Source organism: Lynx canadensis, chromosome A2, assembly GCF_007474595.2.
Source record: "Lynx canadensis isolate LIC74 chromosome A2, mLynCan4.pri.v2, whole genome shotgun sequence".
Lineage (NCBI taxonomy): Eukaryota > Metazoa > Chordata > Mammalia > Carnivora > Felidae > Lynx > Lynx canadensis.
Genome location: NC_044304.2, coordinates 17,950,921 through 17,969,592, shown reverse-complemented (window position 1 = coordinate 17,969,592; position 18,672 = coordinate 17,950,921). Strand labels below are relative to the sequence as shown.

Here is an 18,672-nt window from a genome sequence, read left to right as displayed (position 1 = left end):
AAGGAGTTCAGATTGGAGTCTGGAGAAGCTACTTTAAGTTTTTCAAAAGACCAAGATAATCAAAGTGGAACTTTTAGTGGATATACCAGAAAATATGAAACAAAAGTAGAAAAGGATTTATTTATATCTCCTCTCTCACCACTTTAAAAAAAGAGGTGGCAGAAACTAAAGGCAAAGAGATCTTAAAATTATTTTATGGTAGAGGTCAAACTATTTTTTCCCCATCTTTCAGCATCTGTCTAAAAGTTAAAACAACAGAAGACACTCAGAAAACACTTGTTTATTGGGAATCAACAAATTCTTAACCTACCCCAATCACCAATGAACAATGAACAAAATAAATCAAATGGTTCATAAAGAGCACTTTGATGAAAAGGATCAATACCCACCACCCCATCCCTCCCCAGCCTCCCAGTCTTCCAATACAGGAGAAATCTCTACCATTTCTTCTGGTTGTCACCAACCTCGCTAAGTGTGCCCACAATTCTCTAGCAGATTTAGTTTACTTATACCACTCCCTACCTTCCCCTTCCAAACCCCAACCTTTTTATATTTATATTACTATCAGTTCTATCAGTTACCTTTGTTAACTTTAAAATATTGTTTACAGGACCCGAATTGCATTTTCTTGTTTGTGCTTCCAATGTCACTGTCCTTGGGCCAAAGAAGGATATCCATACATTAGGCACAAATACATTATCTTTATTCAATCACCACCATTTACTTATACTTGTGCCATATATGTGTTTGCTTTATATTTGGCTTATAATTTTTTGCATGTAGTTTTTCTGCTTTGCATAGGGATTCTAGTTCCCTTGTCCCTTGTAAAGAGCCCTATGGTCTCTTTACCATATTCCAACTATCTTCCAGCTTTTTCATTTTATCTATTGCTTGAAATCTACCCATTCCTATTCTCGAATAAATTTTTCTTGGATCCCACCAAAACTGTTCAAATTTGGGCTGCTTTCCAGGGTTGTTGTAGAAGTAACATGAAAATTTTCATTGGACAACTAGGTTATTAGTTCAACCATTTCTTGAATTCTTTACTTTCCTCTTTTTGATTTTCATCTGCAAGTAACCGCTTCAGAAAAGGTACAAGGAAAGGAAATTTTGGGAGTCCTCGCACTTCTGAAAACAAGCTTATTTTGCAATGACAGAACTCTAGGTTCAAAACGATTTTCCCTCAGGACTTGGAAGGAAGACTGCTGTTCCACTGTCTTCTGGTTGTCACTGTTGTTGATGACATATCTAATTCCCATTTTTTTCAGAAGACCCAGTGTATCTTCACGGAAACTTTCAGGTTTTCTATCTATTCTTTTCTGAAACTTCATAGTGACAATTGTAGCAGGTGGGCCTTTATCCTTCTGGGCAAAGGGTAGACCCTTTCAATAGGCTCCTCTCTGTAGATTCTGGATATTTTCTTCTTATACTTTGAAATATCCCTTCTTTTAATTTTTTGTCCTCATTTCCCAGAAATTCTGGTAGATGATAGATCTCTGGATTGATCCTCCATGTCTCTTTTTTTCTACATACAATTTTTGCCTGTATTTTGGCTTTATATTGAGATTTTTCTCTTGATTTTATCTTCTGATCTATGGAATATATTTTAACTTGGCAAACCCATAATTCATCTCCACAAGCTTTTTTATTTCGACAGTTTCTTCCAGATGGCATCTCTGGTTGTTTCATGGATGCCACATCTTCTTGAATATCCTGGAGAATACTAAATAGTGCACTTTTATAAACAAGCAAAATCATCTAGTGGTCTGCTTCACCTAAGGTCAATTTTCCTGTTTCTCTTCTATTTTGCATGTTTTCCTCAAATGTCTGGTGATCCTTGGTTAGCTATTCACGGTAAAAAATGAAAGGTTGCCAGAAAAAGGAATGAAGTCGTGATACATGCTACAACTTGGATGAACCTCTAAAACATCATGCTAAGTGAAAGCAACCAGACACAAAAGGTCACATATTGCATGATCCCATTTATATGACACATACAGAATAGGTCAATCCACAGAAACAAAAAGCAGATTAGTGGTTGCTGAGGGCTGGGGGGAGCAGAAAATAACTACTTAATGGATACCAAGTTTCCTTCTGGGTAATGAAAATGTTTCAGAAGTAGAGATTATGGTTGCACACTGTGAATGTACTAAAAGTCACTGAATTTGAATTTGAATGGTTAATTTTAGGGGTACCTGGGTGGTTCAGTTAAGCATCTGACTCTTGATTTCAGCTCAGATCACATCTGAGTTTGTGAGTTCAAGCCCCACTCTGTTAGTGCGGAACCTGCTTGGGATTCTCTCTCTCCCTCTCTGCCCCTCCCCCACTCATGTTTTCTTAAAATTAAAATAAAATAACATAAGATAAAATGAAATGAAATATAAAATGGTTAATTTTATATGAATATTAAATTTAAAAAGGGGGGTGGTCAGGAAAGCAAATCCTAATTCTGTGTACACAGACAGAATGTGTCAACTGACAGGCTTTTCTTTAAGGGTGCTTAATCAGAGGCAGCTAATACACAAGACTCAAGAACCTCCAAACTGACCAATAAGGTCATCCAACCTCACACTCTAAGGGCCCTATTTCTCCCCAGGTTATTCTATTTCTTAAAAATAGGCAGATTATTTTGTCCTGAAACTAAGTGGGGGCAGGGCTGACTGTCCTACACAGAAACTTTTAATTAATTAATCCCCTCATTCCCAGCTCACTTATCTCTTCCAGCCTTTGTCAGTCAAATGAGAGCTCACAGTCTCTTCAAAGATCTGCTGGACAAATTGGCTCCTGTGTGCAATGTCCCCACATACCACCCCTCAACCTGTTATGAGTTTATAACTCATAACAAATGCCTTTGTTATGCATTTTGCATAACAAAATGCCTTTACTTTCATTTTCCTGATATTTCAAAAGAGAAAACCACCCCTAAATTTACATCATGCTCTTCATAATCCTTCTCCCTTCCCCCCCAACTCTATAGGCAACCACTGATTTACTTTCCTTCACAATGAGTTTGCATTTTCTAAAACTTTATATGATCAGAATCATAAAATATTTACTCTTTTTACCCCCTGGGTTTCCCTCATGCAGCATACTTTTTTGGGATTTATCAATGATGAACCATTCACTCTTTTTATACCACAGAGAAGAAGTATGTTGTTCTATGGGAATGCCACTATTTGTTCATTCATCTGTTTGTGGATATTTGAGTTGTTTCCAGTTTTTGGCTACTGCACATAAAACTGCTACAGACATTTGAATACCAAACAAACAAAAACAAACGGAGGGGGTACAAAGGTATGTGAGGGCAGTGAGCCATCTTGCAGCAGACGTCAATGTTAAAACACTGGCAAAAAAGATGACATAGTCTACGTCATAAAATTGAAAACTTTTAAAACATTCACATTGTGTTTATGATTGCAGATATTATTAGTCATTTTTGTAGCTACTCATTATCAACATGGAGATAAGAACACACTTTTATCTTGATAACTGATGGCATAAGAAGTACGTTTAGACATCAAAAATATTACAGGTAACCTATCCAACTTGCCAGTATAGTTGGGTGTCTTTACCCTACTCCCACTCTAGTTATGAAATCAGTACACTCTGAACACTGGACACATCCTTTCAGCAGCCAAAGAAAGGACACAACTCTTTCCTCATCACTTCAATAACCTGAATTGTTTCACAATTTTTTTGTACTTCCACATGAATTCTCCACATCAATATAATATGTAATACCTCACTTTGTGTCTGAAGATTCTGTTTTATTACACCTGCATGAAGTTCAGGCTTTTGAATCAGAATTGACAGAACTAATTCCGAGATGCACCCCAAGCTGGGAACCATACATCTACTAGGTATATATGATCTCTGCTTAGAATTCACCTGGCTTCATGGAAGTCCTCTAACAAGCATGCCTTCTATCTACCAATGGGAGCACACAGAAGTAGAGCTTTGGGGTTAAATCCTCAACTTTTGCATTTATTGACCTGCTTAGACAGATCAACAACAAGCAACTCTCAAAGAATTTAAGCCCTGGCTTACAATTTCTAATCACCATAAGTACATAGCAAGAAACGTGCACACAGTGGTAGAGAGACAGGATATCCAACTCTGCCTGGGGATCAAGGAGGGCTTCGTGGGAGAAGGGAGTCAAGGGTAAATTCTCAGCTTCCAGCTTGGTGGATGGTGGTATCATGAATTAAGACAGAGAATCCAGGAAGCTAAGTTTGATGGCATTAAAGTTATTTCTTGTAAAAGAAGGCAAGGCTATCTACCAACTCTGGAAAATGATGGTGAGAGCCTAAAATAACGGATAAAAGAAATGAGAGTAGAGCGTGTACCAGGAAAGAAACTGCTAGTGAAAAAGAGCAACTTTCCCAGATAGAGACCACTCTTTGTTCATGATTATAAGAACAGCTCTGTTCTCTTAAAATCTCCAAACCAACTTTTGTTCGTCCTCCCTGTATTTTTCTCTATTTATGGTTGATAACTTGTGGTTTTCACAGTAAAACCATTTCATGTGTATACAGGTTTGTGACAGTTCAAAGAAAAGGGAACAAAACATAAGCTTCAAATCTGACAATTCATGTCAATTTGAGTAATCAAGCCACAGGGCAGACACATTTTAGGAAGAGCAAGATGAAAAGCTTCCTGTATCTCACTCTGTACCTTTCTCAAATCTTTCCTACAGGTCTTCCCTCTTTTGGGCAGAGAAATCTAATCATTCAAATTTTTCCTAGAGCAGTAGGGGCAAAGACAAAATTTTTTAAGCTGGCGGGGGGCTGGGGGTGGGACAAAGCACAAGTAAGGAGATACCCCAATAATAAGAACCCTAAAATCAACTGAGCACTTCATTAAGTAGTGCTGTCAATGCAGGCCCAAGACCAACACTGCAGTCAAACAGAAAGGTAGGAATAACAGGCTATATTCCCCTACATTCTTTTCCTGGTCCCAATTCAAAATTCATTTTGTGTTATTTTTACTTTTCTTATCAGTGGGCTCCTGGAGAAGAGAACCAGAGGTTCTGGATGAAGGCAAAAGAATCCAAAGTACATGATCTAACTACCACACGCATACTCAGAGGCATCATCAGCAATATGTCACCCAGAACCTTCCTCAATGTGGCTTTTACCCTATGACTCAAAACACACAATCCTAAGAATACGTTCTGAGGAACCATAGCAAATATGTGAAAGTAACATTCCCATTTTTCTGCGCTTGCCCTGCCTCCACCATGACATCTGTTTGAACATTCATGTTCGAATATTCACGTGCCAGGCACTTTATGTGCATTATCTCATTTAATACTGTGAAGGAGGTATTATCATTATTTTACAGATGAGAAAACTGAAGCTTAAAGATGTTGAGGAACTTACCCAAGGTCACATTATATTAAATGGCAGAAAAGGGAACAGAGCCCAACCATCTGACCACCAGCCCAGGCTCTTGCCAAGGCCCAACAGACACAAAGGCCACATTCACAAAAATGTTCACAGCAGTATAACCAGTTCACAACAACTGTCACACATATAAGTATTCACCTAAATGTCCATCAGGAAAAGTCTGAGCAAATTATGGCTCAATACGATGGTGTGATATTTACCCGCTAAAAGTAATTTATGAGGATGAAGTAAAAACAAGGGGAAATACTTAAAATACAGGCATACCTCATTTTATTGTCCTTCGCAGATACTGCATTTTTTTTACAAATTGAAGGTTTGTGGCAACCATGGGTCAGGCAAGTCTATCGGCACCATTTTTCCAACAGTATTTGCTCACTTCGTGTCTCTGTGTCACTTTTTGGTAACTCTTGCAGTATTTTAAACTTTTTCATTATTATCATATTTGTTATGGTGATCTGTGATTACAACTTGCTGAAAACTCAGGTAACAGCATTTTTTAGCCATAAAATACTTAAGGTTTTTACACTGTTTTATAGACATAACGCTATTGCACTTTATAGTACAGTGTACACATAATTTTTATATGCGCTGGGAAACCACAAAACTCATTTGACTTGCTTTGTTGTGATGTTTGCTTTATTGCAGCAGTCTGGAACCAAACCTGCAATATCTGAGGCATGCCTGTATACAAGAAAAGAGCAGAAGAATATCATTCCAGTGCCTGGCAGATAGTAAGTGCTCAATAAATATTGGTTGAATGAATGAACTGAAAGCACAGTAATATTACACACGAATATGGACAAGGTCTGAAGGATACTAAGCACGGAAGAAAACTTTTATTATAGGTTAATGGAATTACGAAGGATATTTTTTCTTAAATACTGTAGTAACACCTCAACAATATAAGGTTAAATATAAATAAATAAATAGTTCAGGATTAAAACACAAGTGTGGTGTTAAAATCACCCCTTGATTACACATGGTTCCTATGACAGTGTGAAAGCACAAGAAAAAGATTAGAATGAAAGCTGGCCTTGAATCTGATTAAAGGCTTCTCTTCTGGAAGATGGTGAACCTGCTGTATGTGGTGCCAGGTGCACAGTGAGGACACAAAGTCAATGACGACAATAACCTTTCTAAACTGGCAAGACAGGGACAATTGTAGCACTAGTTGTACTTAGGCAATTCTCAATGTCACTCTGGACATTTCTCATCACCCTTTTAAAATAAATTTATACATCAGTAAAACACACATCAGACTTCCACACTAAAGCATCATGAAGTATGTCAACACGCCCACTAATAACCAACTATTTGAAACACAGGAATTGAATCTAGATTCTATTGAGATGCAGGCATGCAAAGAAACCTGACATCAGGTCATAAAAATAGAAATCAGACGGCTGCTCAGCACACACTCAGTGTTACCAAGCCCAGCTTGAGGATACTTTCCCCTGAGAAGTAATAAAAAAACAATTACTATTAACTAATATGTAAATAAAAATAAAATGGTCCAAAATCCAGCTATATCAGGATATTAAAAAGTTGGTTAAGTAAAATGAAAGTCTTTTTTTAGATATACAAAAACTTGATGCCACTTAAGAGAAAGGTTAAATATAAGGTATTTTGTGTTAAGAATATCAACTGCTCATGTTACAAGTGAGAAATGCGTAGAAACCAGGTTGTTTTGAACACGAGACTATAAAGACTTCTGCACTTGGGAGTCAGAAGCCCTGAAAACCAATTATGATTCATCCACAAAAGGGAAAAATGATCCAGAAGAATCATAAGAGATTTTCCAGCCACATTTTGCTGAATATCTAACACTAGATTTTAAAACAAATTCAAGAGTGGCAGAATAAAGATTTCTACATAACATTTTCCCAGCTCCACTGCAGTTAATACAGCAATTCATAAAGCAAGAACTGTAGTAAAAACACTCACAACCAGCGTATTTCTCCAATCCTATCCGGGGAACGAACACCAGGCTTAAGAAGTAAATAGTGCAGTCCAGCACTGAAGAAGTTTAAAAATTCTGTTCCTTTCCTCCAAATAGTAAAGACACCTCAGGCTGCATTTATGATCCTCCATGTGTTATTCTCTTTTACCTATAGTTCTTAGTCTCCCACTCTAGCACAGAAGGTAACTTTTCCACCCAATTCATTGACCCATGGAGCTTGGACTTGTGTTACCTGCACTGCCCTTCTACTCCACTTTCAAGGTTCTCCAGTCACAAGTTCAGACAGCTCATTGTTGCTCCATAGACTAGATCTAGCCCAAAGTGACTATTTCTTCTCCCTTCTTATGCAATTGGGTGGGGCCTTGAACAACATAACAACACTTGTCTCCCGCCCACACCCCTAATGTGCTACTGAGAGAAGGAGCGCACCATGCAGGAGATTCCCCTGGCCCATCACCAATGAAAGCCAGCCTAGACTGTCTGGGGTTCTCCCATGGCTGAGCTCCTTCCTGAGCAGCCAACAGCAAATGCCTCAGGATTTTCACAGAACAGTACTAACAGGATTCACTAAATGACAAAATTCCTCTTGGCTAACTAGTGCACATTTTGCAATAAAAATGTCTGTTATTACTAGAAAAGACCTCTCTCATCTATAACAATAACAATCAAATAATCTTTGTGTGAGTTTCATATAAAAATAAATACAGTGTTTTAAAAAGTTAACTGTTTTCCTTAAAGACTCATACCTACGTAACTGACTACAAATATTTGTCAAAGATTTTTCCTCTCCTACAACATAGTACCTCACCTGGCAATCATCTAATCTCTAATGACTACAGTTGACACTTGAACATGGGCTTGAACTGGGCAAATACACTTACATGCAAATTTTTTACACTACAGTACTATAAATGTCTTTTCCCTATGATTTTCTTAGTAACATTCTCTTTTCTCTAGCTTACTTTATTGTAAGAATACAGTACACAAGGGGCGCCTGGGTGGCGCAGTCGGTTAAGCGTCCGACTTCAGCCAGGTCACGATCTCGCGGTCCGTGAGTTCGAGCCCCGCGTCGGGCTCTGTGCTGACGGCTCAGAGCCTGGAGCCTGTTTCCGATTCTGTGTCTCCCTCTCTCTCTGCCCCTCCCCCGTTCATGCTCTGTCTCTCTCTGTCCCAAAAATAAATAAACGTTGGAAAAAAAAAAAAAAATTAAGAATACAGTACACAATACACATAACATACAAAACGTGTGTTAATTGACTGTTTATGTCATTGGTAAGGCTTCCAGTCAACAGTAAACTATTAGTATTAAGATTGGGGGAGTCAAAGTTATATATATGTCGATTTTTGGCAGTGTGGGGGTTGGCATCCCTAATCCCTGCATTGTTCAAGGGTCAACTGTATTCTATCTGTAAGATGACAGCTCATTCTAAAAACAATGCTTCTAGTTTTGCTATTATTTGAACACCAGTAGCTGCCCGCCCCCCTCCCCCCCCCATAACAGATAAGCATTTTCTCTGTTGTCTATCCTTAGCCCTTAATCTGACTTCCTGGGAAGTTTCCTTTCTCAATTAATGATCTTACTCATGGATCTGTCTCACAACACATATAAGAAGTTACCCTGACACCAGGGGCCCTCATGACACCAAAAGCCCAGACTGGAATTTTAATATTTAAGAGAGGTCAAATCTCAAAAGGCAATAATAAAGTTACTTTTATGCTGAAGAATGGCTCATCCATTGGCAACTAACAATACACAACAAAGTAAAATAAACACAAGTATCAGTGAAAAAGTCAAGCCAGTCCTCAAACTTAGCTTTCATTCATAGACAACTGTTCATATGGCAGAGTTTTAAACCACATATGTGTCATATTTTCTACTAGTCAAACACCTAAATCAATAAAATAATTAAGTATCTCAATATGTCATGGAGTTGTGCAAACACCATGATCAATGGGGAACACCAGCAGTGATTTGGATGATCACCACTGAGCTCCACTCTCTGATACACATGCAACAGGGGAGCTAGAATAGCCAAAGCAGCAATAAACACCATTCTGTAAATGCAGCACTTAAATTATCCCCTCCTGCCTCATGATATATTATATAGAAAAATAAAATATCACAAAAATAAAAACATTAGTTTTTAGCCAGTCTGAAAAAGAAAGATTGTGTGTGATTTCCTCTTTACTCTTAATTTAGCTGTTTTTGCCTAGCCTCTTTGGTCAAATTCACAAACTACTTAAAACACCACTAAGTCCCTTTATATGTAGCCAAACCACCAAAGAACCCAGACCCTTGCTGCCCAGCCCCAGAAAGAAAATGGGTTATTAACATGCTGTTCAGTGAGGTCTAGGGAGGGAGGAAAAAAAATCTATCTTCTACTGAGATCTAAATTTTCATGGGCTATTTTCTTCTTTGCCCCATTTTCTCTTTAACCCTTTCCTTGTGTTTCAACATTCTTCCATCTTTTTTTACTCCTTCATCTCTACACCAAGTACTTTTTGCTTCCTCTTTTCATGATCTTTAACTTTGTTTTCCTTAAAGACTCATACCTACATAATCGACTACAAGTATTTGTCAGAGATTTTTCCTCTCCTATAATACCTTACCTGGCAATCTAATCTCTAATGACTATAGTTGACACTTGAACAACATGGCCATAATGCCTTTTCAAGACAACAGAGAAGGATGTACAGTAGAGGGACTAGGGAACCTAGTTCATACCAACAGCATCAGCTATTGTCATCAACAGTTGACAAAACCCACAGTATCCAAGAAATCACAGTATCCAAGAAATTATTCAAAACCTACTATGGATGAAACACTGAGACAGGAATGACGGGGAAGAAAAGGAATAAAGCAGTTTCTGCCCTCTAAGAAGTGACAATCTAGTTGGAGAGATCATGCAAAAATATGCAAAAAGGTTAAACAAGATAAAGCAGTCAGAAGACTGCAGTATGTGCTCTAATATACATGGGTTGTGATGTTTGGGCCCTGAGACCAAAGGAGAGTACAACCACTATGTTGTAGGGGTCTCAAGAAGGCTTGCTCAGGAAAAGTATAATCTAGACTGAAGGACCTCTGAGGGTATAAAAAGTGAAGAAGGAAAGGGAGGGCTTTCTATGGGAGGAAGACTTTCCAGGGGGCTGACCCTGTATCAGCTTAATAAGAAGAAAGAATGTAAAATGGTAAATGTTACATGTATTTTACCACAATTTAAAAAAAAGGAGGACACGTGCCTGGGTCCCTCACCTCTCTCCAAAAGGGTAGGAAAATCAGCACAGATTGCTTGACAAACAGAATTCTTATGCATAGATGGAACATCCTGATGAACTTAGTCAACTGATAATCTCCAGCACATAGCCACACACCTGATGATACCTTTTCTATTTAAATGCCAACGCTGTGTATAACCTAACAATATGGTTAAAGAAACGAGTTGATCAGATAGAGAGAGGTGTGCATTGTGAGGAAGAGACCTGATGCTTCTTTTTCTACCAGGGAAATGTCCTCTGGAAACAGAGGTCCCAGCAGCTTTGCTAAAGTTATGGTGTAGAAATCCCAAATCCAGATGTTCCAATGGGTCTCCATTCTTCAGAGCTTTCTGCTGAGCACAAGAAGTCTCCAATCCTTCCAAAAGTGAGTCACAAAAAAAGTTTTAGATTTCAACTTCCAACTAGCTGGTAATAAAGCCCTGACTATCTAAATCCAAGATATTAGTTAGCCTTTGCTGACTACCTGGAAAAAAAAAAAAAATCCCTAAACTAGTAGATAAAGCAGCTTTTACAAAAATAACACAGCACATCTTAGTTACTTCCATTTAAATACCAACAAGACAATTATTTGGTTGAAATCATGCCAATGTGTCCTTGACCTTCAATTTGAGCAGAAAACAAGATCCATATAACAGTTTCTGAAGGAAGGTCAGCGAAAACAATGAAATAAGAGAAATGTCCCCACTTTCACATAATGGCCAACATTAAAGGAGAAAGAAAACATGCTGGGAAATTGTCTAAATGACATAAAGATATTCATAGCACACAGTGTTCTATGTGAGTGTACTATGTACTAGTCTAATATTACATAGCACAAAATGTGCATGGTAAGAACAATAACTGGCCTGGGGCGCAAGATTGAAAAGCATGCTAGTTTAAGTGTTAAAAATAAGATTCTTGCTGGAATAACCAACTCTTTAAATTTTCCATATAAAACCCCAAAATCAGTGAAACACAAGCTAAAATTTCTTTCAACATTAGATATTAGTTTATGATACAACGGAGCTCAATTAGCACAGAGGCACTGATTATTCAGGGCATACCCTGGGTACCTCTCAAGACATCTGCCAGTCATTCATACATGGTCATGTAGAGGATGACAATCCTGAGGCTAATCATATCTTACCTCATAAAGTTTCATAAAACTCACTTTCTGAAACCAGTGTTAATCTATGCAATTCTGCTTCAATGTACTTCCAGTCTATCCTGAATCTACCCCACCCTTCCTTTTTAATTCTTAGTAATTTGGGAATTTGAAAACCTTAGATACACATATATTAGAAAACAAAGTGAAGCATCAAATGTGTCCAACTAATGCAGCATACACCTAAATTTGGTTTCACTACAGGGCCATCCATTTGATCAATACAGAGAAGACATCAGTTAGCAACAGCTCATATTTAGATTTAACTGGGGGCATTACACCTGGAATTGACAATACTGCTCACCTTTAGGACAGAGGCTAAGCTGGTCATGTGCTCATTGAGGGCACCCTCGGACTCCTTGTAGGTCAAGCAGGTGAACTGGTACTCCTCAGGATCAAAGGCATCGGCTCCCTGCTGCTCAACATCGCTGGCTACTCCCACGTAATAGTCCTCTATGTCCCCAGGGTCTTCATCCTCTTCTTCTTCCTCACAATTTGGGTCATAGTCCTCTTCATTGCTGTCAGACCCCTGGCTATTCATGTCCACAGACATCTTAGCATCCAGCCAAGTTGCAGATCAGGAAAGCAGTTTTTTTCCCCTCCCCCCAAACTTTACCACTTTCTCAAATGCATTAGTGTTTTTTGTCTTCTAAGGAAGGAAAAGAAAAAAATAAGTGTTACTTTCACTATAAGTTATAACAGTAACCATTCAAAAATCAAAATGTCATAGGCTGGCCCTACCCCCCATTATGGCCTATTCCAACTCTGGTCTCATACAGGAAACTTCACCATCATCTCCCTGCCCAAGCTTATCGAAGGCAAACTCTTTCCTTGAAGGGCAGAAGCAGCTAATGATGGTAACTTCACAAGAAGGGCCTCACATGGAAAAGTAAATAAGGAAGGCCATCTGCTCCATGTCAAGGGGTCAAATTCCCATGGATTTATCCTTCTTGTGGGAGTCCTTAAGAAAGAGGCACTGGGCGCCTAGATGGTTCAGTCAGTTGGGCATCTGACTCTTGATTTCAGCTCAGATCATGATCTCATGGTTTGTGAGATCGAGCCCCACACTGAGCTCTGCGCTGACAGCGAGGAGCCTGCTTGGGATTCCCTCTCTCCCTCGCTCTCTCTCAAAATAAACAAACTTAAAAAAAAAAAAAAAAAAGGCACATCTCCACAGGTGAAGCAACCTAAAGGCTGAACTACCAAAGTTTAAAATCTCTTTGCTAATTACACCCCACTAAGCGGTGACACATAAAGTACACAAATGACATAGTTCCTTCCCTCTGTAATGTCTAGGAAAAAAATACCACTGTTCCACAGACATTGCTCTCAGATATCTGAAAAACAGGTGCATAGTTAGTTAAGAAAAAATAAAAGGCACAAAGCTCTTCAACATCCTCCTCTAGTCTGCAGAGTTAACTGATTTTTCAGTTTTAAAGGATTCTACTGATCCTTTCTTTCTTTTTTTTTTTTAAGTAATCTCTACACCCAGTGTGGGGCATGAACTCACAACCCCGAGATCAAGAGTCGCATGCTCCACTGACTAAGCCAGTGAGGCACCCCTCTACAGATTCTTTTTTTTTTTAATTTTTTTTTTAACGTTTATTTATTTTTGAGACAGAGAGAGACAGAGCATGAACAGGGAAGGATCAGAGAGAGAGGGAGACATAGAATCTGAAACAGGCTCCAGGCTCTGAGCGGTCAGCACAGAGCCTGACGCAGGGCTCGAACTCACAGACCGTGAGATCATGACCCGAGCCGAAGTCGGACACTTAACCGACTGAGCCACTCAAGCGCCCCTCTACTGATTCTTTAAAAGGGGTACTTTGAGGCAAAGAAATTGATCCAATAGTGAAGGAAAACTACAAATTGAAGGAAAACTACACATATTCTGCCCTGACCGAATGAAGGGTAGGAAAAACCAAAATCTATTTAAGATGAAGAAAAAGAGTTCAAATGAAACAAGTTATTAAAAAAAAAAAAACCTCAGAGGTCAAAATGTTACTCAATTACAAATGAAAAGAGAATACTAGTTGAGAAAGCAAAACAATCACAAGTCCTAACTTCACCTCAGAGAAGATTTTGGTAAAAACCCATTAACTTTTCTGCGTAAGTACCGTTCCAAGTGATCATCTGCAAGAAACAGTATTAAACAGTGATTTAAATCTAAAAACTAATAGGACTTTAAAATGCAAGAGCATCTGGATTGAATGGTATGTAAATAACTTCCATAACCAAATCTGGATTAAATGCAAAAGTATATATGAAGTCTATCTGACCATAAATAAGACAAAGATAAAAATTAAAACACATTAAAATGAACGTGTACTGACTCTGTAACCAGTCTAAAGGACTACAGAGCCACCTTTTAATGATATTATAAAAATAGCAGGGAATTGAAGTTTGACATGCTAACCACAAATGCCCAGTTTTTTTTTAAATCACATTAATAAAAGGGAATTTGCAGTTTGACTTCTAACAAACTGTTTGGTATAGAATGACCTAATTACAAATAAACTATGGTATTTTTCCTTTAGAAAAAAAAAGTTAATCTTTAAATTAAAAATACCTGTAATTCTTGAAGATCTTTCAAGATGTCACCCCAAATATTCTATGTCATATAACTTCCATCTAAAATGAAAAGACACAACTCTATTTAAATTTAAGTTGGCACCCTGGTTTTGCAAATTTATTATTTTTTTAAAAGCAAAGACATTTAAAAGGATATGCAGCAAGAGACCAGAGTAACTATGAAATTATTTTCTTGTAAGTCCCACAGAAACCTGTATGTCATTATACTGAAAAGAGTTACATGGCCTTCTAAAAAAGAAAGTATTCAAAGTAAACAGCTGATAATAATTTAACCTGGAGTACTGGTGATGTAAATAGATACCCAATCCCTCTCCTCAGTTTGGAAACCCACCACCTTGCTCCTATGGCTCAGATTTCCTAAATTACTAGCACAATTTCAATCCTAAAGGTTACACAGAAGTTAGCAAACTGCAACTGGCTTAAAATGAGACTTAGTATAAAGTCACTTCCATGGTGATAATCTAATACAGAATATCGCCAATATTTCAGACCTCCCTTTACTCATGAAAAAGTTATTGTGAAATAAAGTGTCCCCAATAGGATGTCAAGTAGGCTATATTAACATCCATTTGCTGCCTCTCTTCTGACATGCTCAAAGGCCATCCGACCTTCTCAGATACAGATCTCACTATCCAAAACTAAGTACTATTACGTGCTTACTCAATAAGAAATCTTATGTCTATTTCTTTATCCTTTAGGATTTCCTAGAAAACCAGAATTTATAACTTCAAAAAAATACTTCTAACACAGGTAAATATAAACTAAATGAAAATTAAAGTCCAATGATTATGTAAAATTATTTCTAAAATAGAAAACTGGGGCACCTGGGTGGCTCAGTCGGTTAAGTGCTGACTTGGGCTCAGATCATGGTCTCATGGTTCATGAGTTTGAGCCCGGTAAGGCTCTGTGCTGACAGCTCAGGGCTTGGAGCCTGTGTCAGGTTCTGTGTCTCCCTCTCTCTCTCTGCCCCCCCCCCCACTTGTGCTCTGCCTCTCAAAAATTAATAAACATTAAAAAAATTTTTTTTAATAGAGAACTGATTTTTTTAAATATCTTTTAACCTGTATTTTTATGCAAGATACTGCTTCTTGGGTGAATAAACTCTATAAATATTGTTCCCATCTACAAAATTTCACTACCAATATTAGTTCTCATTTAATGACAGCCAATTTCAGGTTTGACTCATTCTCATTAAATCTTCACAATCCTACAAGGTGACTATCATCCACTTCTTACAAATGAGGAAGCTACAGTTCAAAAAAGTTAAGTAACTTGTCCAGATCACACTGCTGCAACCAGTATTACCCAGAGACAATACTTCCACAAGATTCATGACCTATGAGGATTCATAAATCTCCATCACCCTCCCAGAAAACCTAATACTATCTACCTGCAGAATCACAACAAAAGGCCATGCTTTCCACTTTCTCTGGATTTCTCCCCAGGATTGGAGCTTAGAGGTTTGCCCATAGGCTTCTCACCAACTAAATACTCAAGAAGCAGGGTAAACTTTCAGACTCCCCTCCAAAAAAGAGAAAGCCATTTCATACTTAGTAGGTGTTCTAGGTTTAGATTTAAACACTTAATCTTTTCAAAGTTAAATATCCCTAATTCTACTTAAAAGAGTGCTGACATTGCTCAAAGGGTCCAGAATGTTATTGTCTTATTAACAGAACTGATACCAACGCTTTAACTTCCTTTAGATGTTAGCTATTATCCCTACACCCTAGACAGAGGAGTAATAGAAATTACTTCTCCTCCAGAGCCAAAGTCACGTGTTCAAAAGACGTGACACCCTCCCTGGGCTAAAGGACCCAAACTGAAGACTTCTCTCTCAGTTTAAAGTTGACAAGAACAAAACACTTTTTGGCGAGTCCGACGATGTTTACTCCAGACATAATATTTGGCTCTGAATCGTCATTTACTAAGGTTACATCTCCAAAGAAAACTACTTAGCACTTTTAAAATATGAACCAGCAACTTAGTTTCAAAACTCCACACTACACCATCCTAAGATGGTTGGCACTAGCCCCATGTGGTTATTAAAATTTAACTTAAAAATTAAATAAAACCTAAAAGTTGGGTTTTCAGTAGCACTAGCCACAAGTCAAATGCTCAACAGCCACATGTGGCTAGGGACTATCCTACTTAGCAGCAGAACTATAGAATATGTCCATTGTGGCAGAAAGTTCTACGGGACAGAGCAACAATCAGTACAGAGGTGAAGTCATTCGAAAACACGGCTGCCTCTCCCGCGGCTAGCACAGCAGCGTCCGGCGAGACGGCAGCTCAGCTCTTGGGCCGAATGTCGGTACCGAGGCGCCGGGACAGCCTCGAGGACACGGAGCCCACGCGCCAGTGGACCCTTCGCAGGCGGGCGTTAACTAACCGTGCGAATGGCACTGCGAAGGCTCCGAAAGATGACTGGAGTTGGAAGCCCCAGAGGCGGCGCGTTTCCCCGGCGCGCCCGGTAGGGAGGGCCCAGATGCGCCGGCGCCAGTCGGTCAGAGGCGCTGGCCTCCGACCTCTCCACCAGCTGAGAAGACGGCGGGAGGAGAAAAAACTGAGAGACGCCAGGCGCCCGCCCGCCCCGGCCGTAGCCTTCAGCCGCCCCTCCGCGGGCGGCGCTGGGAGCTGAGACGGTGAACCGGCGGCCAGGGGGCACGGGGGCCTCGCGGACGGCGACGAAGGCGGAGCCCCGGCCGGGCCAGGGAGGCGCGCGGGGAGCCCACCCCCCCTCCCCGGCGCGCCGGGGTAAACAAGGCCGCGACCTGCGCCGCACACTTACCGGGAGCCGCAGCCCGCGGCCGCTGAGCCCGGGCAGGCCAGACCGGGTCTGGCCGGGCCAGACGGATCGGACACTGTAGCAGAAGCGACAGCGGAGGCGACGGGCCGACGCCGGTCAAGGCCCGCGCTCCTTCCTCCCGCGGAGCCGTCTCCGCAGCTCCGGAAGTGCTCAGTACGGTTGCGTCACTTCCGGCCCGGGGTCGACCCGCGGTCGCTGAGGTCGCGACTGGCGCTGGGTATTAGCGTCCCTTGGCTGGCGCTTCGCTACACCCCAGCACTCAGATCCCGAGTGTGAGCGGGGTACGGCCGGCTCAGAAGGCTGAGGGAGGCCTCGGGGGAGAGGGGTCGGCTTATTGGAGAGTGGTCAAGGCATCTCTTCCGGCTTTCACCAGCGCCGCCCGCCAGGATATTTAACCAGCGTTTTTCTGATGGACTCCTCGCTTCACTGTTTGTATTCGAGTGTAGCGCACAGAAGACATAATGACGTCCGTGGAGTGGATAAAGGACTGTTGTTTCCCGGCCCCTATCTGGTGGAAAGAGAACTGGGCCTTCGGGTCAGCGCGCTGGGACGGCAATTTCTGCCTACACTCTCAGGCTGCCGCCTGGTGGCCCCCGAGCCGCAGAGACCATCCGGGCTCGGCTTTTCCTTTTTACTCTTCCGCCCAGTTCTCCAGCTTCCCATTCACCGTACAAGAGTGAATAGAAATTTTGTTTCTTAAATTCCACATTGCCTTGCTGCACGGTTTCTTCAAACAGTATAGGAAGTATGTGCTATCTTGTCTCCCCGTAACTTCTAGGACCTGTTGCCAAGTATTGTGGGTAGATAGAGCCACTGAGGCTCACTCAAGTTGCTGCTGGACAAGTGGAAATGCGGGTGTGAAGCGGGTGATGTTAGGGAACATCCTGGCTGTTGAAGTCCTCATAATCCAAACTATTTCCACCCATACACAAATCGTGTATGTACTGATATTCAAGATAACTATGCGTAACGAGTTCTTTAGTTCTTGATTTTTTTTTCTTAGTTCTTCTTGCATATATCCTTGTATCGCTTTTTTTTTTTTTTTTTTTTTTTTTTGAGAGAGAGAGAGAGAGAGAGAGAGCTTGAGCAGGGAAGGGGGTAGAGGGAGAGAAAGAATGTCATGCAGGCTCCACACTCAAGGTGGAGCCCAAAGCAGGGTTCGGTTTCATGACCTTGGGATCATGATCCTAGCTGAAATCAAGAGTCGGCTGCTCAACCGACTCAGCCACCCAGGCGCCCCTCCTGTATTTCTTATACATGGTTTTCAGCTTCCAGTTTAACTCAGAGCATGTACTTAAATAAGGTGCAGCCAAGTTCTAGAAAGCCTCACACCCCTCCCCTCCCCCCCAAAAAAGAAACAACTACTTGAAAGCCCAAATTAATTTGGAGTGAAAACTAGTAGCAATGAGTAACAATTGTAGGATTATGAATTTTATATGCATTAGCAACATAAAAGTCTACTAAAATCCATTTATTTCATTTGTTT

The 18,672-nt window shown here is 40.2% G+C and overlaps 1 protein-coding gene across 3 annotated transcripts in view; it reads right to left on the bottom strand.

Annotated features, from left to right (window-relative positions):
• ARIH2 (ariadne RBR E3 ubiquitin protein ligase 2) overlaps positions 1-17,323 on the bottom strand; it is a 50,078-nt gene extending 32,755 nt beyond the window's left edge. Inside the window, exons 1-3 of one of the 3 annotated variants that reach the window (XM_032591920.1) lie at positions 17,169-17,323; positions 14,358-14,419; positions 12,093-12,437 (exon numbers count right to left, since the gene is read on the bottom strand). Coding sequence is in view for 2 of the 3 variants with exons in the window: in XM_030306702.1 (XP_030162562.1) it covers positions 12,093-12,341 (249 nt within the window). In the remaining variant the exon portion in view is untranslated. The remainder of the gene's footprint in view (positions 1-12,092; positions 12,438-14,357; positions 14,420-17,168) is intronic. The other 2 variants (XM_030306702.1, XM_030306701.1) reach the window with 2 other exon arrangements.
• Positions 17,324-18,672: the final 1,349 nt, after the last annotated feature.